This window comes from Leguminivora glycinivorella, chromosome 25 (assembly GCF_023078275.1).
Source record: "Leguminivora glycinivorella isolate SPB_JAAS2020 chromosome 25, LegGlyc_1.1, whole genome shotgun sequence".
NCBI lineage: Eukaryota > Metazoa > Arthropoda > Insecta > Lepidoptera > Tortricidae > Leguminivora > Leguminivora glycinivorella.
In genome coordinates this window covers 3912702-3939826 of record NC_062995.1, presented here as the reverse complement: position 1 = coordinate 3939826, position 27125 = coordinate 3912702, and the positions used below count along the sequence as shown (strand labels likewise).

At 37.5% G+C, this 27125-nt stretch overlaps 3 protein-coding genes across 3 annotated transcripts in view; 1 reads left to right on the top strand and 2 right to left on the bottom strand.

Annotated features, from left to right (window-relative positions):
- The window catches only part of LOC125239466 (oxysterol-binding protein-related protein 8), a 127941-nt gene extending 127369 nt beyond the window's left edge, over nt 1-572 (bottom strand). The window contains exon 1 of the mRNA XM_048147075.1: nt 118-572. The gene's annotated coding sequence lies outside the window, so the exon portion shown is untranslated. The remainder of the gene's footprint in view (nt 1-117) is intronic.
- Nucleotides 573-1005: 433 nt separating this feature from the next.
- On the top strand, nt 1006-22421 carry LOC125239473 (zinc finger protein 135-like). The gene is made up of 8 exons (XM_048147085.1): nt 1006-1146; nt 2488-2597; nt 3541-4021; nt 5345-5547; nt 6871-6996; nt 17244-17384; nt 19705-19912; nt 21664-22421. Exons 1-8 carry the CDS (start codon nt 1051-1053, stop codon nt 21751-21753), a joined length of 1455 nt encoding a protein of 484 aa, XP_048003042.1. The 5' UTR covers nt 1006-1050; the 3' UTR covers nt 21754-22421.
- Nucleotides 8697-14259, bottom strand: LOC125239472 (uncharacterized protein MAL13P1.304-like). The gene is made up of 4 exons (XM_048147084.1): nt 14155-14259; nt 11721-12434; nt 11605-11637; nt 8697-11418 (listed from the first exon to the last, which is right to left on the bottom strand). Exons 1-4 carry the CDS (start codon nt 14183-14185, stop codon nt 8942-8944), a joined length of 3255 nt encoding a protein of 1084 aa, XP_048003041.1. The 5' UTR covers nt 14186-14259; the 3' UTR covers nt 8697-8941.
- Nucleotides 22422-27125: the final 4704 nt, after the last annotated feature.

Below are 27125 nucleotides of genomic sequence, written 5' to 3'. Positions count from 1 at the left end.
GTTACATTATACGTAATGATATATTGACATAACACGCATCTGTGACCCAACGGCCGTACCAGTGTCTAATTGGATTTAAAAAGTTATATCATGTTACAGAAAAAAAAAGTTACTCACCGTCGATGTATGGGTCGCCTTGGACTATGTTCATCAAAATAATCGTTTTCAAATCATATTACTCGTCGGAAACGAATCCCGGCATTGCAAAACTAAATTAAGCAACGCACCAAAGGTCACTCGAAGAAATAAAAGGACTGATATATCACGAATTATTACACGGGAATAATTACGCGGTAGACGTAGACGACACTAACATCTAATTATTAGTCCTTCAAACCAAATTAAACAGTTCTACCGACCGTTTAACACACAAGTTCGAGTTGACTTCGAGATGTTCAGTTCCACGAAGTATTACACAAACGCTTTTAGAATAGTCTACAACAGCACGCACTTTTAAGTCTCCCGAGTCCGAAAAGCGTCCCTAGTTATTTTACAGCGTCGTAACTAATTATTTAATAGAGATTTATGCTTCAAGGCACAAAAATATATCTTCTCCCCGACTGACGTGCTAATTCCACAGACATTTCGTTTAGGCTCTAGAGTTTGACATAAATAAAATAATGATTTTTTTCTTAACGTCGCTAGCATGCTCATAACTTTTAGAAACGAATTTCGAAGCCAAGTGCCAAGTTTTTCCACAAATAATTAAATCTTCTGAATTAATTTGTATTTTACTTTCTAATATGACAAATCTTTCTTTAATATTTTCGAATAAAGCTTTGGATTAATGATATTGACATAATCAAATCAAATTAAATGGCCAAGAATGAAGGAGGAATAAACGATAGTAACAACACAGCGTGTTTTAATGTGTCTCAAACTGACCGAATTCCACTGGCAGCTGTCACTGTCATACTAGCTGTCACTGTCAGTCAGCAGTGTCAGCTGTCAAACAGCCTGTTTCGTACTGTTTGTTGTGTTCTGTTATTTATATCGCAAGCGCAACGTTCAATTTAATTTTATCTCTAAAAACGATTTATCCATTAGAAAATGTCGTGCTTTCTTTGTTTCATATGCCACAACACAGTTCACAGTGATACAAATGTTGAAACACGGGAAAAATATAAAGAACTTGTTGGAATGAAAGTACGTAAACTCGAATTTTTACACATTTTAGCTTTAAATGTTTATGTGTTTTGGTCGACATGTAATTAGTTGGGTTCTACTTCTTGTATATTTAGTAGTAGAACCTGGAAATATGAATCAAATTATGAAATAATTCTTAAATGCAAGAACAATGCTTGTATTCAAAATGTCTTTAATTTCCATTCTAACTCATCAAATACTGGCTAAAAATGTGTCATTTAATCAATACACATGAACTTCCTTTACCATTAAAACACTTAAAGTCTGAGAATATGGATATTTCATTGAATAGTTTCTTTCTTCTTCTTTTGTTATTGTCTAATCACCCTAATTTTGCAAGAGGAGCACTTAAACTTACCGTTTCATGTGCTCTGCCTACCTAGTTTGGGAGCACAGGATTGAATATAAATGTATGTAGTTAGGTTATTCTTTATGTTAATTGTAATTGCCTATTGGAACTGTTGAGGATGTCGACGGCGAAGTAACAAGAACTCCTAAGTACAGTCGACTACAGAGATATGTATCCACTTTTTCACCTTATTGCATTGTAATAAGGTGAAAAAGTTATACATATCTTTGTAATCGACCTGTACTTAGGAGTTCTTGTTACTTTGCCGTCGATGTGCTTCACTCACTCACTCACTCACTTCAATCACTTCCTTATGGAGTGTGTCCGGACTCAAGCGAAGAGAATGCAGCTCTTTGAGTTCCACAGATACATGATGACCGACATAGGGGTGTTCCAATCAATTCTCGCGGAACCCCTGTCAAAGACTGCTGAATTTGTATATAGTTTCTTTTATACATGAATATACAAATTTGGTTGTTTTATTTTCTACTTTTGTTTTGAATTATTTTTTACAATGCATTTGTATATTTATTGTTAATGTTGTGAAGTGGCCTAACGGAGCCGGCCGTAGTCCCATGAACCAAGGCTTCAAAATATATACAGATTAAAAAAAAATTGCATATTGTCATGTACTGTAATAAACTTTTCTCAAACATGCAATGAAATATTGTCTTTACATTCCTTAAAATGGGCTGGGAAGTATCGCTTTTTGGGCGCGGACTGTAAAGGGATTTCATATTATTTTTTAGGCCTAGGCCTGCAAAGTAACTTTTTAAATAAAATATTGTCCTTTAGAGCATTTTTTTTTATTTCATTGTATGTTTGAGAAAAGCACTATACATGCCTCGGCGTGAAAACGGATTCCCGGCCTATACCCACTTGGCCGGCAACCCTCATTTTCCCAGCCTCTGATGTAATGTACTATTACTTTACTCTACATTGTTTGCATCTCTATTAACAAGGATATTTCATATTAATGTTTCTTATTCCAGTTATGTTCCGACTCCCACCTTTGCCATGTATGCTGTCACTTGCTACGAAAGCTGTGGCTGTTTAAGTCAATATGTCTGAGAAGAAGTATGGAGTACCCTGTGTTGTTTTGGTAAGATCATTACAATTTTTAACCCCCGACTCAAAAACGACGGGGCGTTATAAATTTGACGTGTCTGTCTGTCTGTCTGTCCACAAAATTAAAATTTTGACAAAACCCCCGACATAGTTGACAGATTTTCATGAAACACTTCCGACTAATTCAGCTTTCAAACAAAAAAAACGAAATCTAAATTGATTCATCTGTTTGGGAGCTACGATGCCACAGACAGACATACACCCAAACAAACAGACAGACACGTCAAGCTTATAACACCCCATAGTTTTTGCATTGAGGGTTAAAAAGTAATAAGGAAAGCCCTCTAGTACATGAGAGGAGGCTTGGGCCCAGCAGTGGGAAGTATATATGCTGCATAGTTATTAATATCTGGGCGACCGAGCTTCGCTCGGTTCTGTTTCGTATCCTTGACCTGTGTCGCCATCTAGTTCGAAAATAAATAGTACCTACATCGATCAATCGAAAGAACTCTCAGTCTTAACAACACAACTACTCCACACGAGATGGCGCGCGTTTCGTCACAAAAGCTCAGTGTATTTTTCTATTCGTGTTAGCCTTGACCTGTGTCGCCATCTAGTCTTTGAAGTAAATAATACTTACATCGACCGAAAGACTTCTGTCTCAACAGTACAACTACTCCACACGAGATGGCGCGCGAAGAAAAACGCGTGAAAACTCGAAAATTCGCGTTTTCCGGGACCTAAGGATATGTTAGATCGATTTTTCACCCACTAAAACCCCCACATAACAAATTTCAGCGAAATCGTTAGAGCGGTTTCCGAGATCGTCGGTATAAATAAATAAATAAATATACAAGAATTGCTCGTTTAATAGTATAAGATAAAAGTAAATATGATGCTGAAATATTAACATCAAATGACAAGCATGATAGATAATTACCAATAGTCACAAATCAGATTATCAATAACTTTTTCAGTGACCGAGGCACGGTAAATCTTCAAAATAGCCAAATTGAGACGGTCATCCTTTGCCCCGAGATTGAAGAATGTGAACAACATAAAAATACAGCGTACCACTTCACATCGGAGGATTATACCAACCAATATGTGTCTCTAGAAGACAGAACAGATAAAATAGAAGAGGAAGAAATCGACAAAAATACTGAATCCGATAATGATATCACAGATTTTAATGATTTTGAAGAAATAGAAAAACAAAATGACGATACACAAATTGAAAACACAAATGAGAATACGGAAGAAATTAAAGCTAAGGAAGAATTGAATAAAAATAATGATTTCTACAAGATAACTTTAAGTGTCGAAGAGCAGAAGGCAGAGTTAGAAGGGAAGAGAAGAGAAGATAAATATCTAGAAGCTGAGTTTAAGTGCTATAATTGTGCTATGCCGTTTTTGTTCAAAGATACTTATCAGGCTCATATGATGAGACATGAAGAGGTGAGTTACTGTAAAATCAATACAAATAAGTCCTGCTACCATCACATTGTGCCTGTTCACATATTCATCAGTATTTTAAGAGTTTTGAATGATTCACGGTTATTTTCATGACTTATACTGACCGGGATATAGACCGTGATTACCTTTTTGATTTTTGTCGAGCTCCCGATATTTTGACGCAGTTGCATGCATCATGATCACGGAAAACTGACGAAGGCGGGTAGATGTCAAAGTTGCGTAGGCAGCGCGCGATCTACCCTCCTTTGTGTAAATGCGACCAGTGGTAACGCTGAAAGTGAACGCAGCCGACGCGCGCGAAGGAGGGTAGATTGCGCGCTGTCTGCGCAACTTTGACATCCACCCGCCTTCGTCAGTTTTCCGTGATCATGATGTATGCAACTGCGTAGAAATATCGGGAGCTCGACAAAAATCAAAAAGGTGATCACTGTCTATAATTCTATATCCCGGTCAATATAAGTCATCAGTATTTACTAACTTACTTTGTTGGCGTGTTGACTCAAATTGAGTCTTGGCCAGCAGGACGGCGTCCAGATGGACAGTCCAGATAGGCCCTCTAGGTCGGCTAGTATTTACTTGTTTTATCCTTTAATGCTAGCGGGTAAAAACGAATTTTATCCACTAGTGGATAAAGTAAATTGACAGTGAGGGGAAAAGTTTTGTGTTACACACGGGTGCAAATGTATTTTACTTCTCGTGTGTTGAAAAACGAGCAAGCGAAAGGATTCTATAGTTGAACCACGAGCGAAGTGTGTGGTTCGAGAATAGAATCCTGAACATGCTCATGAAGCTGCTTTTTTTATACTACGTCGGTGGCAAACAAGCATACGGTCCGCCTGATGGAAAGCGGTCACCGTCACCAATGGACGCCTGCAACTCAAGGAGTGTCACGTGCGCGTTGCCAACCAATTAGAAACTTGTATACTCCTTTTTGCTGTGTTAAGTACACAGCAAAAAAGAGTGTAGGTAGAAGTTCTAAGGAGGCTTTGTGTTGCTGACGACTCAAAGGACAATAGACGGAACAAATTAGTTCCGTAGGTCCTTGTGTCACCAGCACACCGCACCGTTGAGCTTTGGCAGCCTTACTCACCGGCAGGAACTCAACACTATGAGTAGGGTCTAGTGCTATTTGGCTGCGGTTCTGTAAGGCGGAGGTACTTCCCCAGTCCGGCTCTGCTCTAGATTCGAGCGAGATGATATCCGCTGTGCTGTGCCCTACCACACAAAGTGGAATATCATTCGCTATGCCCTACCTCGTACAAATTTACTCCTTCACCCATATTTACTAGTATTTGATGTTTCCAGTCAAACGGCGAGCATCTCTGCCCAATCTGTCTCCTCCGCTTCGCTTCTTCAGCAGTATTACGTGCACACACACAGACGCACCGCGAGCGTGCCGTGTGTGTCCGTTGCGGCGCCACTGTCGGCGCGAGGCGACGGAACGCGCACAGAGCCAAGTGCTGCAACACTAGTCAGGCTATATGCCATCTGTGCTCCAAGGGTTTCATGTAAGTAACACACACAGGCGCATCGCGAGACGCACACAGAGCCAAGTGCTGCAACCACAGACCAACCCCTATAGACATCCATTACAAGACGACTCGCGGTCACCAGCCTTACTTGTATTTGCAATGATATAAGCGCGGGCGCTCGCCGTGCCCGATCAGTAGCGACCAAGTAACCGACCCGAAAGCAGCGCGTGTTTTTCGCAATAAAAAAATTGAAAAAGGGTATTTTGATGCCTTAAAGATGTCTACCTGTAGTGTAAAATGGTGTGGAAAGGTAACAAGAAGCTCAAATTTAAAAACAGACGGCATTACATTCCACAAATAAGTCATATTTATAATTTATTCAGAGCCGGCATAGGTCAACTTACACTGGCTACATACGCGACAGTAGAGGGACAGTCATACTTCTGTCCCTTTTCATCTGGCGCGACTGCCTGCCGTTCTTGAAACGACCAATCGCAGCGCGCTAAACACATTCCCCTCCCGCTCCTCGCGCTCCAAGCACTGGTGATTTGTACCGCGCACAAAATTTACAATATTGGTACTCTATAGGAGGTTCTCTGTGGCTGCAACACTAGTCAGGCTATATGCCTTCTGTGCTCCAAGGGGTTCAAGTAAGTAACGCACACAGACACGCGAGCGTGTGACGCAACACACACAGCCAAAAGCTACAACACTATATTATGCCATCTGTGCTCCAAGGCAAGGGGTTCATGTAAGTAGATAGAATAGATAGATAGATGGAATACTCTTTTCCCCTCACTAGCTCGGAAACACGTGTTTTGTCCTTTAATACCAGCGGGTAAAAACGCAGTTTATCCACTAGTGGGTAAAGTAATTTGACCTTGAATAAAGTCAAATAAACTGCTTTAAAATTGATAAAAGTAGGTGAATCTAGTAATAAAGATGATTTACCACCTGTGGAACTACTGGAAGGAGTGATAAACGCATTTTTTTTCGTTGTAGTTTCCTCGCTATAGTGAGGGGAAAAGTTTTGTGTTACACTCGGGTGCAAATGTATTTTACTTCTCGTGTGTTAAAAATCTCGCAAGTTCAGGATTCTATTCTCGAACCACTCGCTTCGCTCGTGGTTCAACTGTGGAATCCTTTCACTTGCTCGTTTTTTAATTCCACACTCGTCGTTAAAATACAACTTTGCCCCCTTGTATAACAAATAACTATTATTGGAACTCTTTAGCAAAAGATACAGCTGAGAGATAACAAATGATTATAAATAGCAAAAGACAACAGGCGGTCTTATCGCTAAAGAGCGATCTCTACCAGACAACCTTTGGGTACATACTTATATTTTGTTAATTTCAGGGATGGTAACGGTCTACAGCAGCACATAAAGCGCTTCCACCTCTCAAAAACGAGCAACAAGACTTATTCCTGTCATGTGTGCGGCAAGACTTATAACAACCAAGCTGCAGTACGGACGCATATGATGTGAGTATACACCGTGTTTTTTTTTTCGTTAAATTCGACACGCAGTTAGGTTCATCATCAGGAACCACCCTGTATATCGCTTTTTGTTATATTCGAAAAAAAAAATTTTTCGTTTTCATCCATACTAATATTATAAACGGGAAAGTGTGTGTGTCTGTTTGTTTGTCCGTCTTTCACGGCAAAACGGAGCGACAAATTGACGTGATTTTTTAAGTGGAGATAATTGACAACGTTTCAAAATTTTCAATGTCCCTAAATCGAAAACCATTTCGAGATATACGCTTGTAGATCACATAAATCATTTTTTTAATTTTTTTTCCGCATTTTTAGTATAAAAAATCTTAAAAATAGTTTAAAGGGGAAGTGACGTCAAATAGCTGATTAAGAGCAGCCACTATATCAAAAAAATCTTCCAGTTGGGATGTCACTTGAGTTTGACAGTGAAACTTATCACAGTTCGTAGCAAAGATATTTAAAAAATCATGGCTTAGTCTATGATTTGTAGTCATTCACTAGTGGTTGACAGTGACACTTGACAGTCAGACATACCGGACTGTTTAAGCTGACTGTTAAAACTTTTTTTTTAGGAATGATTTTGTCGTTTTCTTAGGTGTATGAAACAACACATGTGACGTCACGAAGCTGTGTCTTGACGTTTGTAACTTACGCTCTTTCTGTTCGAAGTAGTAATAAAAAGGGATTTTCGCATTAAAATAGCAGTTTTTGGAAAAATAAAAAAATACGTGTATCTTTTAGTATTGAGTTCTTTCAAACCAAACAATAAAAAGAAGTAGTCGAAAATATGAAATGTTGTCAATTGAAGGGATGGAGAGTGACATAGGCTACTTTTTGTCTCTTTCTAACGCGAGCGAAGCCGCGGGCAAAAGCTAGTACATAATAAATGGATTAATGAATGTGAGAGGACCTTAATCATAACATTATAAAGTCATTCTCAAGTGTTTGACGGCACATGTAAAAAAAAATAACATTAGGAAGTGGTAAGGGATGCCACACATGTGTTCAGTAATTTTTTTTTTAATAATTCGATAAATGTAAGAGTCAGCAGGCTAATTTCTTAGAGAAATTGATTGTATTTGAAGTAAAGAATCTTCCCTTAAAGTTAACGGAATTCAATAAAAACAGGGTGTATGTGGTGTACCGTGCGTAATTAATATTTATCTGACTGGTGCATAATGAGTGGCATTGAAACACTATACGGTCCGACTGGTGGAAAGCGGTTACCGTAACCTATGGACGCTTGGAACTCAAGGAGTGTCACATGCGCGTTGCCAACCCATTAGAAACTTGCTCCCTTTTGCTGTGTTAGGTACACAGCAAAAAGGAGTGTACAAGTTCCAAGGAGGGTTCGGGTTGCCGACGACTCAAAGGACAATAGACGGAACAAATTAGTTACGTAGGTCCTTCCGTCACCAGCACACCGCACCCTCGTTGAGCTCTGGCAGCCTTACTCACCGGCAGGAACACAAAACTATGAGTAGGGTCTAGTACTATTTGGCTGCGATCTTCTGTAAAGCGGAGGTACTTCCCCAGTTGGGCTCTGCTCTAGATTCGAGCGAGATGATATACGCTGTGCTGTGCCCTACCACACAAAGCGGAATATCATTCGCTATGCCCTACCTCCTACATATGACCTACCTCCTACAGTATAAGGTAAATAAAGTTAGGTATATATCTTTATTGTAAATAAAAACAGCATTAACAAACATTTAATTTTGCATACCACATGCACAGTATAGTTTGTTAAATTTCAGGGGCCGATTTTTGAGTCTCACGCGTTCGAATATAGACAATTGTCACTGAAAATAATAGGCAATTCACCGTTTTCAACCGGTATTTTAGTGACAGTGAGAATCAAAAATCGGCCCCCAGATCATCACATGTCTATCTATCTAATAAACTACTTAATTTCAATTTATTCATTAATTCATAATTTATAAGTTTTTTCATACTTAGGTAACTTCACTTTCTTATTAACTCTTGAAGGTTCTCTTTTCAAAAATCCCACTCTGTCCCTTTCTCTGTCCCTTTCTGGCAGAGGTTCTTCAAAATCATATTTTTCAACAATACGTGGCAAATTTTTATAGTAATCTGGACTGCTTAACTTGTAGAAATCCCTCTTTGGCAAATTTGTACCTTTCATTGTGAATTTCGTCGTTTTTCTACCTTTTCCTTTTGGTTCTGGTTCATCTAACCTCCCTGTTTTGGCTTTTATTGATTCTGGTCTTACTTCCTTGAAATCTGGTTGAGGGTCATCAGCGAAACCTTCAATTGGTTCCTTTTCTATGTGACCTTTCTTCATTTTGTTACGTTTGGTTGTAATATCTTCATCATATTTGTTTCCTTTCTTATGTTTTATTGACTTTTCGTCACTATTCATCGACTTATCTTTATCTCTATTACGACCTGGATTTTTGAATTTATTTTTTTCGCCTACTGTTTTTTTGTCATCGCGATTTTCTTTCTTTTTTCGGTCATCGATATGTCTTTCACGGCCAAGTTCTTTATTATGACCTGGATTTTTAAATTTATTCTTTTCGCCTACTTCTTCTGTGTCGTCTCGATGTTCTTTCCGTTTTCTGTCATCAATATTTCTTTCACGGCTAAGTTCTTTATTATGACCTTGATTGTTGAATTTTTCGCCTACTGTTTTTGCGTCATCACGATTTTCTTTGTGTTTTCTGTCATCTATATTTCTTTCACGGCCAAGTTCTTTATGGCCTTGATTGTTAAATTTATTTTTATCGCCCACTGTTTTTGTGTCATCAGTGTCATCACGATTTTCTTTCTGTTTTCTGTCATCAATATTTATTTCGTGATCAGGTTCATATTTATCATTTTCGTCTACTATTATCTTTTGAGGTCTCCTCTTATTCATTCCTTTACTCGTAGATTTGTTTTTGTTATGACCATGTTCATTAAAATTATTTTTAGCATTGTTTGTTTTTGTATCGCCATGATACTTCTCTTTGTTGTTATTTTCGTCATTATTTGTTTCATGACCAAGTTCAAATTTATCATACATGTCATGTTCTTCTATTTTCTTCAGAGGTTTCTTTTTTCTTTTTTTCTCTAAATCTCCACTATCCGCAGACATGTCTTTGATACTGTCCTGATGATTGAATTTATTTCTACTATCGTAATTCTTCATATCATCGTGATTTTCTTTTTGTTTTTTGTTTTCAGTGTTACCCGTATTTGTTTCGCGACCATATTTATCATGCATTTCATTATCTTCTATTTTCTTCTGCGGTTTCCTTTTTCTCTTTTTCTGAAAATCTTCATTGCTCTCAGACTTGTCATTAGTACTACCCTGATGATTGAATTTATTTCTATCATCGTATGTTTTCATATCATCATGATTTTTTTTCTCTTTTCTGTTTTCGTTGTAACCCTTATTTGTTTCACGTCCATGTTCAAATTTATCATACTGTTCATTATCTTCTGTTTTCTTCTGAGGTTTTCTTTTACTCGAGAGAGTTTCTTCATTGTTAGCAGACCTGTCTTTCAGAAGACCTAGGTTATCATGATTCTCTTTCTGTTTTATTTTTCTGTTATCATGATGTGTTTCATCTTGGTCATCTTTAAATGTGAAGGAATCTACGTGGTCTGAAAATCTCTGCATTTTTCCTTTCCCTGAATCTGGCCGTAATCCTTCAATTATCTCTTTCTTCGTTGATACATCTTCTTCTGAATCTTTATGATAAAGTTGTAACCGTGGTTTGTTTCTTAAAAGTGGAGGTGTTTTATGGTTGTTTTCTTGTATATTCTGACCATCAAAGTTATCAATGTTATGTTCATTGTTGCTCTTTTTATTTTCAGACACTTTTTCATGCATGTTATTTTCTTCATTTGATATTTTAAAAGATTTCTTCTTTCCTATATCTTCCCTTCCTTCATTGCTTTCATCTGTTGGCGTGACAGAATGTTTATCGACTGGTTGTTTAATATTTTTGTATTTTATCGTCGACACCTCTGGTTTTAATTTATCATTGTCAGATTTATCTTCGTAATAATGAGGAGCCCGATTTGTAGAAATTTGTTTCAATGGCACCCTTTTTGAATATTCTTCACTATTTTCTGGAACTTTAAAATCGAGATACCGTTTCTTGTTCTTTAATATTAACTGCTCATTATTATCAGACTTGCCACCTAGCTTTTTGTGGCCTTCTTTATTTGGTATTTTTGTCGTTTCTCGATTGTGCTCCTCGTTATTGTCATCATCTGACTGGACGATAAATTCTTGTTTGAACATTGGAGGGGGTATTTGATGTGTTTCTTTCTCACTTGACTCGTGTTGCTTTACTGCTGAACTTTCTTCGGAGAAATTATTCAATAGCTTATTAGATTTTTTAGGTTCTATATTAACTTCTTTATGATTTGATAGAGTTCCGTCGTCTTGTTCTGAAAAAGTATTTTCGTGATTAATTTTGTTTTTATTTGCAAAAATTTGCTTTTCAAATGTACTATTGTCGTCTTTAGTTGTACTGATTTTACTTTGTTTTTTAGACATACGATTATTCTCTACTGCTTCTGTATTCGAAGTGTCTCGATCAAACGTATTTTCTTTATTTAATTCATAATCTTTACCTTTTACGTCCTGGCTAGGTTTCTTTTTAATTCCTAGAATGAGATACAGTGTTTTAATAAAATTTTGCTACAAAAACTAAATTAAACGTTAAATCATATTTATACACCATACTTACGTCCTAATAATCGAGTTTCATCCACATATTGTACATCTTGGGTCTTGCCTGGTTTATCATAATCTGCATCATCATCTTCATCATTTATATCCTTGTCTTCTTTCCCCTTTTTAATATTTTTAATCTCGGGTAGTTCTTTAGGTATATCGTGCATGTAATTCCATTCACCTAGCTTGGTTTCTGTGTAATCCATTTTATTAGGTGTTTCTCTTGAATTCTTAATGACTTCTAATGGTTTAGTCACCTCTATAGGAGCTATATTATGTTCTTTTTCATTTGGTTCTTCAGGGTGATAGAAATCTTTACCACCGCTATTAATATTTGTTAATAGTTCCTCTACTTCATCTCTTACGTATACTGGCCCGGCTGTATTATAAATTACTTGTCTCAATAATTCTTTGCTGTCAGAATTTTTAACAGTATTGAATCTTTTATGTGGAACCGTTTTAGCTGTATATGGATAAGTCCATTCAGACTCTACGGGATCCTTGTCAGTAATCTCTACAGATTTAGTTGTTAGTACTTCTGGCAGTTCCCTTTGTATGTTATCTGCGATTTCTTTTATTTTCCCATGGGAGAGTTCTGATACAAGATTAGTTAGTTTATCGGCGAGTTCTTTAGGTAAGAACTGGGTAGCTAGATTTCTGAAATCATCCACGTTCACTGCAAGCATCACGTGGCCATCTATTGCAATAGGAATACATGCAAGCGTGCCTGTAATAAATAAATAAATAATAACACATCGGTAACTCGTGGCATTTTGGTGGCACTTGACAGTTGTTAACTGACTAGTGCTGTAACATTGTTGTAACAATGAACGAAATACGGGACTGACAAAGTCTATACAAAAAAGCGTACCCTTGAAATGTATGGGCTTTTTAGGCTTAAAACTAGATGGTGCTGTTTCGCAGCCTAGAAATGGCCAAAATCATATTTTCCCCAAATGTTTTTGCGTGTTTTTATTTTTAACCCCCGACGCAAAAACGACGGGGTGTTATAAGTTTGATGTGTCTGTCTGTCTGTCTGTCTGTGTGTGTGTCTGTCTGTGGCATCGTAACTCCCGAACGGTTGAACCGATTTAGATTTAGTTTTTTTGTCTGAAAGCCGAGTTAGTAGTTCTTAGCCATGTTTCATGAAAATCGGTCTACTATGTCGCGGTCGGGGGTTTTCTCAAAATTTTAATTTTGTGGTTAGGTTATTATAAGAACAAATCATATATTTCTTTATTTTAATATCATGTTATCATGTCAATACACATCATGAAAAAAATAAATTTGTAGGCATGTACTAACAGCAACACTCTTGACTAATCATCGGTAAGCTTTATGCCCTTGTAATAAGGATAACAAATGTACAATTAACAGTGGAGCCGATGGTAGTTATAATAGTATTTAATAGGTGGCGCTAAAAAATTTAGGTACGATTCTTAAGTATTGTCAATCCTATATAAATCATCCTTGGTTTAATTATCGTATCGGTCAGTAAACATTGCAGGTGACTGTTTATTCCACAGTTTAGCTACTCTCTCATCTCTTTTTTGAGATTAACATCTTCATTACTAAAAGGCTGGCAGTCCTTAACTGTGCATTTCTGCAGAAATTTCCTGCCTCGTACAGCTAAACTATCGAATGAACTGTGCGGTGTTTTCGGGCCGATATGACCCCCAAACCTTCAAAATAAAAAAAGAGCGTACACCCATCTTAAATTCCGGCAACGTACCTCCAACCCTTCTGGTGTTTTGGGTGTCCATGGGCAGTGATCAAGGCTCGGAACTGGTTTATTTTTTACCAGTTAAAACCGGTTTATTTCGATTTTACTACTCCGAACTTTGTAAAGAACGCGAACGTTATGAGAACTTTATTTTAACCGAAATAAACCGGTTTATTCGACGAGCGATGCGCCGCGTAAATACCTACGTTCACGCAGCGACTTGTTTTATTTGGTTAGAACAGTATCACCTATCATGCTGCGGAATAAACCGGTTTATTTTGTTTTAAACCGGTTAATCGAACGAAACCTTTATACGCTTTCATAAAGGTTTCGTTCGATTAACCGGTTTCTTTCGGTCTTCCTCTAAAACCGGTTTAAAAATAGCTGTTTTTCGAGCGAAAACGAAATTTAAAGGTTTTGCCGCAAGTACATGATAACGGTTTCAATATTTAACCGGTATCCGAGCCAAGCCGGCGTATCATGCTTCCAATTTTATCACATGTCCACGTGAATAAGATAACTGTCACTCTCACACTGACATACTTGCCAAAGCGTGACGGATGCTTTATCCACGTGGATAAATGATAAAATTGGAATCATAATACGCCGGCTGGCTGTGATCGCTTACCATTAGGCGACCTGTCTGCTAGTTTACCTCCTATAGCATAAAATAAAAGAAATACTGTCTAATAATATCTTATTTTCAAGATAAAACTATACTTACATACTTGCAGTACGTGTCGCAACAGAATCATTTTAAAATATCTAAAGTTACGACCATTTTATGTGTGTTCAAGATTTAATGTGATATTGATATTGCACCATTGCGATGTGTGGCGTACAATCTCAAACTAAGTCTAACATAATAAAATCACAACTAGGGAACAAATCAATAGTTATTTGTTATACAAGGGGGCAAAGTTGTATTTTAACGCCGAGTGTGGAATTGAAAAACGAGCAAGTGAAAGTTGAGCGAAGCGAGAGGTTCGAGAATAGAATCCTGAAATTGCGAGTTTTTTTAACACACGAGAAGTAAAATACATTTGCACCCGAGTGTAACACAAAACTTTTCCCCTCACTATAGCGAGGAAACTAGAACGCAAAAAAATGCGTTTATCACTGCTTCCAGTAGTTCCACAGGTGGTAAATACTACTACTTACTAGATTCACCTACTTTTATCAATTTTAAAACAGTTAATTTGACTTTATTCAAGCTCAAATTACTTTACCCACTAGTGGATAAAATGCGTTTTTACCCGCTGGTATTAAAGGACAAAACACCTGTTTCCGAGCTAGTGAGGGGAAAAATATTTTATTGAATATTTTTCCAATAAAATAATTTGATCGCGGCGCGGGGCGGGTGGTCTAGTGGTAAACGTTAGCCGCATAAGCTGAAGACATGGGTTAGATTCCCGGCTCGGCCACCAGTGGGCCTTGTCGTTTTTTCTTTCGTGTATGATATCTATTTCAATTTATATAATAAAGTTCAGCGGGGCGGGACGTGCCGCGTGCATGTCAAACAATGAGGAACATGCACGTAACTCCAAAATGGCCAAGATATTTTATTATTATTACTAGCTTTTGCACGCGGCTTCGCTCGCGTTAGAAAGAGACAAAAAGTGGCCTATGTCACTCTCCATCCCTTCAACTATCTCAACTTAAGAAATCACGTCAATTCGTCGCTCCGTTTTGCCGTAAAAGACGGACAAACAAACAGACAAACACACTTTCCCATTTATAATATTAGTATGGATATACATTTAAGCCGCCATCTTTGATTTCTGCCTTTGAAATCCTTCCTACATGCGATATCGGATCTTCCTATATCGGATAATATGAAAAAGCACTTATCCTGTATTATCTTCGAAATTATTTACTTTACTCCTGGGCTAATCTATAAATCAGAGTTTTGAATGATTCACGGTCATTTTCATTAGACTTATATTGACCGGGATATAGACCGTGATTACCTTTTTGATTTTTGTCGAGCTCCCGATAGTTCGACGCAGTTGCATGCATCATGATCACGGAAAACTGACGAAGGCGGGTGGATGTCAAAGTTGCATAGACAGCGCGCGATCTACCCTCCGCGCGTCGGCTGCGTTCACTTTCAGCGTTACCACTAGTCGCATTCAACTCGTTGGTCTGTCCAAACACACTACACTCACAGTGTCACTACGTATGTTCAATTCTGACTTCACCGGTTTTTTACAAAAATCAAAAAGGTAATCACGGTCTATATCCCGGTCAGTATAAGTAATCTATTAATCAGCAATTCCGATCCGAAAGATCCACTAGGTTTCCCAAAATGTCCTAGGTAGTTTGTATGAAACCTTCTTTTTTTGTTACCAGATTTCTATACATTTTCGGTATTAAAAAAAGAAAGTTTCATACAAACTGCCTGGGACATTCTAGGAAACCTAGTGGATCTTGCTCAGCATCGTAGACTCTATCAGCCTACCAATTTTTATCAAAATCGGAGACGTGATCTAAATGTACAAAATTTTCGGGAATTACTCAACTATACCATAGATTAATATAAGAAGATCATGCCATCCCATACATTAAAATGCGACCGCCTAAGCACGCGCATACACAACACCTCACATAGATGGCGCCACAAAAAATGCCTTGTTTTTTTTATTCGTATAATAATGGCTTTCTGCTACCAGGGCACTTGGCCGATGTCAAGTAAATTACAGAGATATATAAAACAGTATAAGTAGTTTTTTTGCGAACGAGGCCTTCGCGATGCACTGGAGGATAGCTGGAGCAGCAGTACAAAGCATGATGGCGGCCGGGACCACGAACTGCCGAGTGATGTCCGTAGAATAGGCTACTAGACTCGTATCGAATTTAGCACATCAAGTTATTGTTTTCTGTAGTATTTGACTTAAGAGACCAATATTTATAGCTTGCGGGGATTAAAAGTGCGTGATGGCTTCGTATTTTTAATTAAAGATGAGTGTATGTTTTTTTTTAATTATGGACCCCGAAAACGGTGTTGGCCATTGGAGTGACGTCACATAATTCAAATCAACTATGGTAATTAGAGGTACTAATCTAATTTCCGTAGAAGCAACCTCTATTGTATTAAAATTCATAGTCCTTGCTCAGCTGTGACATTGTCAAATATTTTTTCTAAATATACTGACGTCATGTCATAGATATTCTATAGATTAATATGGCTGATGTTGTTTTTGCCTGATTACGTAAAAGTAAACTTTAAATAATTTTTTTGCAGGTTTTTAAGTCGTAATAAAATATGGTACTATTTTTTTTCGTTTAATTAGACAGTAATTAATAATATAAGACATACTTTGAAAAAGGATCAAGTAGCCTATTGGTTATTCGTATCTCCAAAAGAATTCTTCATTATATGCACTCTTTGCGCAGGCTATTCACTGCATAATATCCTACAAACTTATACATTAAACAGCAGAATGCAAATAATAAAAAAATATATCGGAGGACGATCCGCCATGTTCCATGGGTCAATCGAAAGAAATGCCTTGTTGCCATCGATTACTTGTAGCTTGGCGTTAAGTGTCACTTTCACCATAAATCTATTTTATGTCAAAAGTGACACTTAACGCCATCTACAAGTATACTCGAAAGCTACAAGACATTTTTTTTTGTGGCGCCATTATGTGTGGTGTAGTGTATGCGCGTTCTTAGGCGGTCGCATTTTAATGCTATTTTATATATTTATTCTATCTAGCAGTAAGCATGCCAATGTATGTAACAGACGTGTAAAATTTTAATTTATCAATAAAGGATTGTATTGTATGACTATACACATGGTTATTTCAGAAAGCATATAAACAAGAAGTTCCCCTGCCCTTCATGCGGCGCGCGATTCAGCTCTCCATATACACTGGCAGCCCACAGCAGGCGACATACGGGGCTCCAACGGTACTCGAGCAAGCGACCGAAAAACACACACCACCATATGTAAGCGAATATGTTAATGTTTTAATTAGAGATGGGCCGAATACGGACTTTGCCGAATACGAATATTCGGCCGAACATTCGGTTCAGCTGTTACCGAACCCAACATTCGGCCGAATATTCGGTTCCGCCATATTTGAAATCCTAGCTTAGAGTTAAAAAGTTTTCAATGATGGTAATGGTTACTAACAATCTTAATTTTCTTATAATTTAGTGCATAAGAAAATTTTGGTTTTTGTTTCTTAAGCTACGTTATTTTTATTTTTTTACATAATTGTTGTAGGTACTTATATTTTAGCGCATTTTATCTCCCTTCGGTGGTTCCTTAGAATGCTGAAATAGGATGTCATTATCCGTTGAATTACGAAACAACTTAAGCTATTTACTAACTTTGTTTATTCGGTAAATATTCGGCAATGTAACCAAACTATTCGGCCGAATACGAACATTGAAAAACTTGCCGAATATGCTGAATACCGAATATTTACCGAATATTCGGCCCATCTCTAGTTCTAATATATTTTTCTCACGAAAATCCATACTAATATCAGGGGCGGCTTACTCCGCGATTCTATCGCCGTGCTACAAGTACATGCTGGCGGCCGCGAATTCGCGGCCTATTCAAGGGTTGGCGCGCGTTCTCACGTCTCGAGTTTTTAAGCATCATTATATGCGATGTCCGCGCGTGGAATGGCTAAAAATGCTTAGTTAAATAGTAAAATAAATACCATAGAACATCAAAACTTTATAAATACTGTACAATTGTACATATACCCAGAAACTACCCATGACTTGAATACAATAGTATAATATTTTTCATCACACCCGCACTTATGTGCTATTGCACGCAGGCGGAGCGTGAGTTATAGAAAAATCGTTCTCCCAAGGGAATAATGAAATTTCTTGTACCGTACTTAACTTTTTTACATCTATTTACATATTTTTTACATTGCGAGTGTGCTGAAAAACATTGTGTGTTACTCGGGGAGTATGAATATTACTAACTCGAGTCTTTAAATCGCTCCGGCAAGCGGTCGCGATTTAACTTACTCTCGTTAGTAATATTCAACTTCCTCCTCTTGAAATAAAACTATGGAAACGGATTAAATCGCGTATAATGAATTTAAAATACATCCCGACGTTTCGAACTCTTTACAGCGTTCGTGGTCAACGGGTGACTGAGGAAAAATTAAAATGTGCAAAAGCTACCCACATACAAGAAATATTAACGAACCATGACCACAAATAATATAGATTTCTAAGGCAGGTTCACACACTATTAATAGAGCTAGTTATACAATAGACTTATATTGACCGGGATATAGACCGTGATTACCTTTTTGATTTTTGTCGAGCTTTTTGATTTTTGTCGACAAAAATCAAAAAGGTAATCACGGTCTATATCCCGGTCAATATAAGTCTAATGAAAATAACCGTGAATCATTCAAAACTCTTAGTTATACAATATTCAAAAAATTTACCATTACTATGTTAAAAAATAATTAACCAATTAATCTACACAAAATTGACAAAGAACAAACTGCAAATGTCCAACACCATACACCACAAATGCCTCACAGCCTTCGTCGTGCTTGTTCCATTATCAGATGTACTACTGGATCCCAAGCCGGTGGTAAAGTAAAGCCATCCTCTCTATTAAAGTTTGGTTATTTCTTGTTAGTATAATCAGAGTATTAATTCGTTAGGTATTTGTTTTAGTCCATAGGCAACCCTAGCGTTGGCCGCTGCTTGCGTGCGGTTCGTTTCTTTAATAAGAATTATGTAGGGTTATAAAAAGGCGGCATTTCGTGAACATCAAAGCAGTGGGCCTTCTGTACTTGTACTATTGTATATTCTGTGCTAATTTTATAAACAGGAAAGTGTGTGTCTGTTTGTTTGACCGTCTTTCACGGCAAAATGTATCGTGTTTTTAAGCCCCGACGCAAAAACGAAGCAAAGTTTGACGTGTCTGTCTGTCTGTCTGTTTGTATGTGTGTCTGTCTGTGGCATCGTAGCTCCCGAACGGATTAACCGATTTAGATTTTTTTGCCTGAAAGCGGAGTTAGTCGAAAATCGATCTACGAGTACTATGTCGCGGTCGGCAATTTTTCCAAAATTTTAATTTTAAATGGACCTACTTCTTATCTTAGTTGAAGGGATGGAGAGTGACATAGGCTACTTTTTTTCTCTTTCTAACCCCCCCACTTTCTTAAAATGGGGGGTGGAAGTTAGTTCCGCATTTATTTTTAATTTAATGCGAGCGAAACCGCCGGCAAATGCTAGTTATCTTAATAATTTTTAAATATTGTGTTCTCTTTTCCAGCCTCCCCTGCCAGCTATGCTCAAAAACCTTCAACACACAGCGCGCCCTAGCGTCCCACACGCAAACTGTACACTCCACTGAAAAAACATATGGCTGCAATATGTGCGGAGCTAGTTACACTAGCAAGAAATCATTGGGTGCGCATATAAGGAGGCATACTGTTCAGCCAAAGTGGTGTTTGTGTCATCTCTGTGGTGCTAGTTTTCAGGTAAATATGTATAAAGTCGTAGAGCAATAAGTGAGACGACCGGTCTGGCGCAGTCGTTAGTGACCCTGCCTGCTACGCAGCGGTCCCGGGATCGAATCCCGGTAAGGGCATTTATTAGTGTGATGAGCACAGATATTTGTTCCTGAGTCATGGATGTTTTCTATTTTTTTTATTTATATATTATATATATCGTTGGTTGAGTACCCACAACACAAGCCTTCTTGAGCTTACCGTGGGCCTCAGTCAATCTGTGTAAGAATGTCCTATAATATTTGTTGATTTATTTAATTGAAGAGTTGTAACTCCATACATCAGTAAATGCAGTTATTTGTATAGGCATAGTTAAGTGACATCTAGCGACCATCACGCGTCAATCACGCGTTAAATAGCGTGAATGATCAGTACCACTACTCGACACTGGGTGGCAACTGTGTCTCGTCTGCCAAAAATTTAATATTAGAACAGTTTACAACTTATATTACAAGCAGAAGGAATTGAAAACAGAATACAGATTAATAAGTACTTTTGTAATATTAGCTAAAAATTGGTGAGCATTAGACTTTTCGTTCGTCGCGACATCTATTGACAAGAGCCAGTATTGATAATTTACGCTAGTTGACGCGTGGTGGACGCGTGATTGTCGCTAGATGTCACTTAACTATGCCTATACAAATAACTCGCATTTACTGATGTATGGAGTTACAACTCTTCAATTAAATAAATCAAGCAAGCATACGGTCCGCCTGATGGAAAGCGGTCACCGTAACCTATGGATGCCTCCAACTCAAGAAGCACCGCCTGCAACACATGCGCGTTGCCAACCCATTAGAAGCTTGTACGCTCCCTTTTGCTGTGTTAAGTATACACAGCAAAAAAGAGTGTACAAGTTCTAAGGAGGGTTCGGGTTAGGGTTGCAAAAAAACGGTTTTTTTCTGGCTTGAAAAAAAAACATGAAAAAAAACCGTGAAAAAAAACAGTTTTTTTCTGGAGTATGTTTTTTTTCTAAAGTACGAAATCTCAAAATTTGCAAAATAGTTAATACTTTTATACGGTTTTTTAGACTTAATGTTAACTATTAAACGAATTTAATCAAATACTTTAATTTCTGGTCTTATAAAAGTAACATTTACGAAATCTGTAGTTGATAGTTATCACTATTTACTGTTGGCAACACCACCGCCTCTCCACGCTACACGCAACATCGGGGATTCCCCAATAAACGTTTGTATACTGAATGTTAATTGAATTAAAATGTACGTTATTGTTATTGAAACACGTTACAACTCACGAAAAACCATTATTGTCGTATTATTTGTTCATCTGAAAAAAAACCATATTTAGAAAAAAAAACCATGGTGCTCGGTTTTTTTTCATGTTTTTTTTCACAATTGTGAAAAAAAAACATTTGGTTTTTTTTCTATTTACAACCCTAGTTCGGGTTGCCGACGACTCAAAGGACAATAGACGGAACAAATTAGATCCGTAGATCCTTCCGTCACCAGCACACCTCACCCTCGTTGAGCTCTGGCAGCCTTACTCACCGGCAGGAACACAACACTATGAGTAGGGTCTAGTGCTTTTAGCTGTTGTCTTCTATAAGGTGGAGGTACTTCCCCAGTTGGACTCTGCTCTAGAATCGAGCGAGATGATATCCGCTGTGCTGTGCCCTACCACACAAAGCGGAATATCATTCGTTATACCCTACCCCCTATTGACATTATGTGAAAAATAGGTTTTTTTTTCTGTTTCAGGGTAATAGCAAGCTGAAGAGACATCTCCGATCAGTGTGCGAAAAGAACAAACTGGAAGAAGAACTGTCAGCTTTCTATAATCAAGAATAATCTACATGTAGCACAGTATAATAACGAGTACTATCGTACAGTATGGCCACTCCCGCTCCCCGCTGAAAGTGCCGCCCACCCCCTCTCGGTTACCTCACAGTTACCGCCTGTCACCGCGACCAGTCGACCTGTCATATCTCACTCATACAAGCATGGTACGCGTTCACGTACACGAGCTTAGAATGTGTGCTAGGAACGCGCCTCTTTCATATATTTGATCGCCATTCTGTGTGCCTGTAGGTAGGTTTCTTTGAAGAGACAGTAAAGGTGACACCTTTATTTTGAATATTAATTAGGAATAGCGAAAAGGCAAATATACTGCGCGTGTATGTGGTGTGTCAAAGGAATCTCAACGTGTTGGCTTCGGCTCCGCGCATAGGTACACTAAACTAGGCTAACAAAAAACATGTAACACATCGTATTGAAAGATTATTAACCAGTTGATGTAAATCTACTACACATCTAGTGCGAAAAGGGTTTCCTTCGTAGTTTTCCGGAAACGTTCGTATTTGTCATGCTAGTTCAGTCAATGTCAGTACATCTTGTACTGAGACTGACTGAAATAGCATGACACGTTCGTACGTTTCCGTAACAATTCGAAGGCAAATCTTTTCGCAGTACATCATGTCTTGTTACTTTAAGTAAGAAATAAAAGTCTGTGATAACTATTTTTAAGTTTTATTTTAGACGCTATAAATAAACAGATTTATATGTACAAACATTCTGAAAAACCAACGCTGTACAGCAAACGTTCAAATTATAAACACACAAAGTTAGACCTTCTATCTTAAATCTATGGGGAAGAGTTGTAACTCCATACATTAGTAAATGCGAGTTATTTGTATAGGCATAGTTAAGTGACATCTAGCGACAATCACGCGTGAATCACTCGATACTACAACTGTGTCACGTCTGTCAAAAATTTAATATTAGAACAGTTTACAACTTTATTACAAGCAGAAGGAATTGAAAACAGAATACTGATTAATACTATTGTAATATTAGCTAAAAATTGGTGAGCAATAGACTCTTCGTTCGTCGCGACATCTATTGACAAGTAGCAGTACTGATAATTTACGCTATTTGACGCGGGATTGTCGCTAGATGTCACTACAAATAACCCGCATTTACTGATGTATGAAGTTGCAACTCTTCCGTTACTTATTCCTCTATGGCTGGACGGAGTAGATTGCGAGCGTATTCAAAGGACGCATTCGGCACATGCTAACTTCTGAGCCTATATTTTGCAACTGTAAACTTCTAATACATATAGGGAACTTGACTGCAGTTAAAATAAAATATTTTATACCATGCACGAAATAAAGCATCAGATAATTATAAGAAAATGGACAGAAGTTATTTTTAAATCCAATTTCTATAGTAAGTCAGGTAGAAATATATAAAGTAACAAAGTTGACCGTGACGTCACTCAATTCGATTTCATATAAATTCCACAGTAGCATGTCGTTCAAATTCGTTTTGACAGTTCTTAAAAAGAAGCTGATTTGACTAGGAGGCAAGTAGCCTATTGAATGACACATAAGAAATCAAAACATTTTGGAATAAAACAATTAGCTAAATGGTTAACATTTAATCCATATTCTCACAAGTCCGCTCAAAATGCGCGCTGTGTTATGTGTGATCGTGCGAGCGTATTCAGCGCGCATTCTGGTCCGCTAACGCCACGCTATCAAAACGCCCTATGTTTGTTTGTTGTTATTGCTTTAAAATTGCGAATGGTTGTTCCGACATGGTGGATATGCACTGTGACCCATTAAGTAAATACTTGAAATCTGTTCGTAGTAATTTTCGTAGAATATAATTTTTCACCAGACCGATTGGTAAAGGCTTTCTTGATACTTCAACAACGAATGGCAAAGCTATAAGCATGTTAAATTACATTAACGAACTTGAGTTAGTTTCATGTTTTACAGTTAATATTTTCCTTGTGTTGGTGTTGTGAAAAATGTTGTGTTTCACTCGGTGGCGGAGTTTGTTTACACTGCGTGCTTGGACACCATCGCTTGCTCATATATCAATCAATCAATCAATCAATATCATTTATTGCAAACCATGGTATTACATTACAGATGTTACATTATGAAGGAGGTCGCATGGCACCCCGGTAGGGCGTGGCAATATTGGCTATTTCTTATACATTAGTTATTTACTAAATTATATCTAGTTTATTCCTAGATTTGCTATAGCTACACTATATCAATATTGGCGCGTACGGTTGAACAACAGCTTTGCCCCCCTGTGGAACACATAAGTATAGTTAAGACGCTGACAGCACCCAATGGTCTTGACGCTAGCGTACACTGTCTAATCGTATGGGAGTAAGTGAGAGCGCGATGTCACTAAAAGAGGGCGGATAGGTACGAAAAGTGCGGAAAAATATTAAAATAAAATAGAAAGATGCATTATTTGTGCAAAATGTTTCGTTAGTGTTTTAGATATGTATATATTTGTTATTATAATATGAACTAAAGACAATTAAATGAATAATTGAACGACACACAACCGTTTAATGACGAACTCGAGACCAATCTTTGCAATTTTTTTCTATCGAGCCGATTTCATTAAATCGTGTATCGACTCGAGTACGGCTATGTTCTTTGAAATATAATGAATAATATTAATAACATATAATTTACTTGCCTTACTGAGACTAATTAGTTTGTCTTAAAAAACTGCGCAAGTAACATCAATTTTACCCAATTGGGTGTTGTCAGCCCCTTAAGTTTAAGCTAGTTTTATAGTTGTTTATTCCTTTTTTGTTACGCACGCCGTGTTTACCTTTAAGTGGTTGTGACACCATGCCTTTACATGTTTTAGCTTGTACAGATTTAATGTATCGTTGTCAACAATCGTTGGTAAACCTTAATAAATAAAATAAATAAATGTTTGGCCACGGCTTTAATCTTGTATCAAATTAAAACATTGCAACGCAGCATAGGAAACCAAACTGTAACTATTTATACACTCAACAATAATCTTATTTAAAATCTCACTGCAACCTTTTAACACGCAAATTTTACTCTCATTTCTTACTATCTCCTTGTTATTTAAATTCCATTTCTTTCTCCACAATTCCGTCAATGAACTTCTCTTTGGTACAACGTCTTGTGAATTTTGAGTTTCGTTGGTGTCTTTAAGTTTTTTATATCTTTTTATAAATATTTCTAATATATGGAATATGTAGCATATGTTTTCTAAGTCGATAATGTTTGAGCATTCATATAGATTTTCTTGGGTTAAGTTTCTATGTAGTTGTTCTAGTATGGTGGTTATTTTTTCTATGCTGTATTTTAATATGTGTTTTGATTTGTTTAGGAGGATCATTCGTTGGATTTTTTCGTCTTTATTTAAAATCTGAAACAAACAAGATTTTTTTGTATATTAGACCATAGATTAAATATAAGAAAATCATACCTTCCCCTACATTAAAATGCGATCGCCTAAGAACGCGCATACACTACACCACACATAGATGGCGCCACAAAAAAATCCTTGTTGCCATCGATTATTTTTAGATTGGCGTTAAGTGTCACTTTCGAGTCATAAATCTATGTGACACTTAACGCCATCTACAAGTATAATTGAAAGTTACAGGAGTTTTTTTTGTGGTGCCATCTATCTGTGGTGAAGTGTATGCGCGTTCTTAGGTGGTCGCATTTTAATGTATGGGTGGTACGATATTTTTATATTTAATCTAATAATTAGACTTGAAAAGAAAATCCAGATGGTGCTTTTTTCACGCCCTAGTGCGAGAAGTGGTTCATTATGTCAGGTCGCAACTTCGGAGAGCCATATGTACTGAAAAACGTCGTACGATACACGTGCGAAAAGGAAATTCGTAACTGTTATCGATTTAAATAGTTTGGTCGTGTATTCATTTATCGCCACTCGTTCGGAACTTCCTCTTTTCCCCACTTGTATCGTACTATACTATTACAGTACATGTGGTCGTTTTTCCTCACTAGTGCGCAAACTAGTGTTTTTCTTGTTAAGGTGTACTCGAGTAATTTCTAACGTCAAAAACCGTCGGTAAATTCCGAAAAGGGACCCTTATTACTATGGAATCACGGGTGATTATCATTTGAATTTCGGAATTATCCGATTAACGGAATCACCCGAATACACCTTACGTCGATACTTCAAATGGCAATTATGTACAGTCAGCAGCAGAAGTTCCGTAGCGGGCAAGGTGTTCAAAATGAACTTGACACGATCTTATTTTTAAGACAATAAGAGCGTGTTAGGATCATTGTGAACACCTTGCCCGCTACGGAACTTCTGCTGCTGACTGTACTGTAAAACGCCATAAGATACACGTGCGAAGAGGAAAAGATACCTAATATAAGCCTTACCATGTTATCTGTACATCCGCCTGTGTGTATGTCCCGAAGCAAGCTGTCTACAGTTTCGAGTAGTTCTTCTAAAAACGGAGGGTAGTTTTCGTCTTCATGTAATTTGTCTATCAGCTTTCCTAATACCTATAAAAAACCGCAGGTTAAAAAAGTTTTTGCCAATAGTTATTGTTAACCCCCGACGCAAAAACGACGGGGTGTTGTAAGTTTGACGTGTCTGTCTGTCTGTTTGTCTGTCTGTCTGTGTGTGTGTCTGTCTGTGGCATCGTAGCTCCCGAACGGATGAACCGATTTGGATTTAGTTTTTTTTGTCTGAAAGCTGAGTAAGTCGGGAGTGTTTTTAGCCATGTTTCATGAAAATCGGTCGGGGGTTTTTTCAAAATTTTAATTTTAATTTGTTTTACCGCACGTGCCAATATTGATACCCGAGCAAGCGAAAGATTTAAAGAAGGTTCGAAGTGGAATCTTGAGAGTTGCGAGGGTTTCAAGGCACGAAGGTTAAACAAACTTTACCTCTGAGCGAAACACAAAGTTTTTCAGCATACCTATACAAACAGAACAAAATAAGTACTAACTGTAAAACATGAAACTAAATCAAATCCATCACTAAGTTTAAATTATTTATTCAATATTTTTGATTCAAAAGCATCATTTATATGTACATTAAGATATATGGTAGGCGTGTTCAGTGGATACATGTAGAAATCAACATCATAGTAATAATGGAAAAAAAGGATCAGTTACAATTGCCCCCAGTCGAGATTAGCCCCACTGTACCTTATATGTACTTTAAGACCTACCTGAGATATTTCTTTAACAATGTCTTCTGTCGGCAAGGCTTGCATGATGTAGTTAAACAGGCAATGTGCTGATTGGTTCAACCAGCCTTCAGACTGCTGGGATACTGAAAAAAAAAATTGATGGCAAAGGACGTCTAGTAAAAATGTCTTAGGTTGTATGCGGTTCTTAAGTAGGTAATGTAGGTATGCAAAAAGACAT

What these genes read in the sequence shown, in the direction of transcription:
- LOC125239472 (XM_048147084.1), bottom strand. Translation starts at nt 14,185, where the DNA reads ATGATTCTGTTGCGACACGTACTGCAAGTAT. An exon ending in TGAAACTCGATTATTAGGAC is followed by an intron (nt 11,638 to 11,720) that starts GTAAGTATGGTG and finishes ATCTCATTCTAG; the next exon opens with GAATTAAAAAGAAACCTAGC. An exon ending in ACCTAGCCAGGACGTAAAAG is followed by an intron (nt 11,419 to 11,604) that starts GTAAAGATTATG and finishes ATACTTTTTCAG; the next exon opens with AACAAGACGACGGAACTCTA.
- LOC125239473 (XM_048147085.1), top strand. Translation starts at nt 1,051, where the DNA reads ATGTCGTGCTTTCTTTGTTTCATATGCCACAACACAGTTCACAGTGAT. An exon ending in GCAGTACGGACGCATATGAT is followed by an intron (nt 6,997 to 17,243) that starts GTGAGTATACAC and finishes TGGTTATTTCAG; the next exon opens with AAAGCATATAAACAAGAAGT. An exon ending in AAAAACACACACCACCATAT is followed by an intron (nt 17,385 to 19,704) that starts GTAAGCGAATAT and finishes TCTCTTTTCCAG; the next exon opens with CCTCCCCTGCCAGCTATGCT.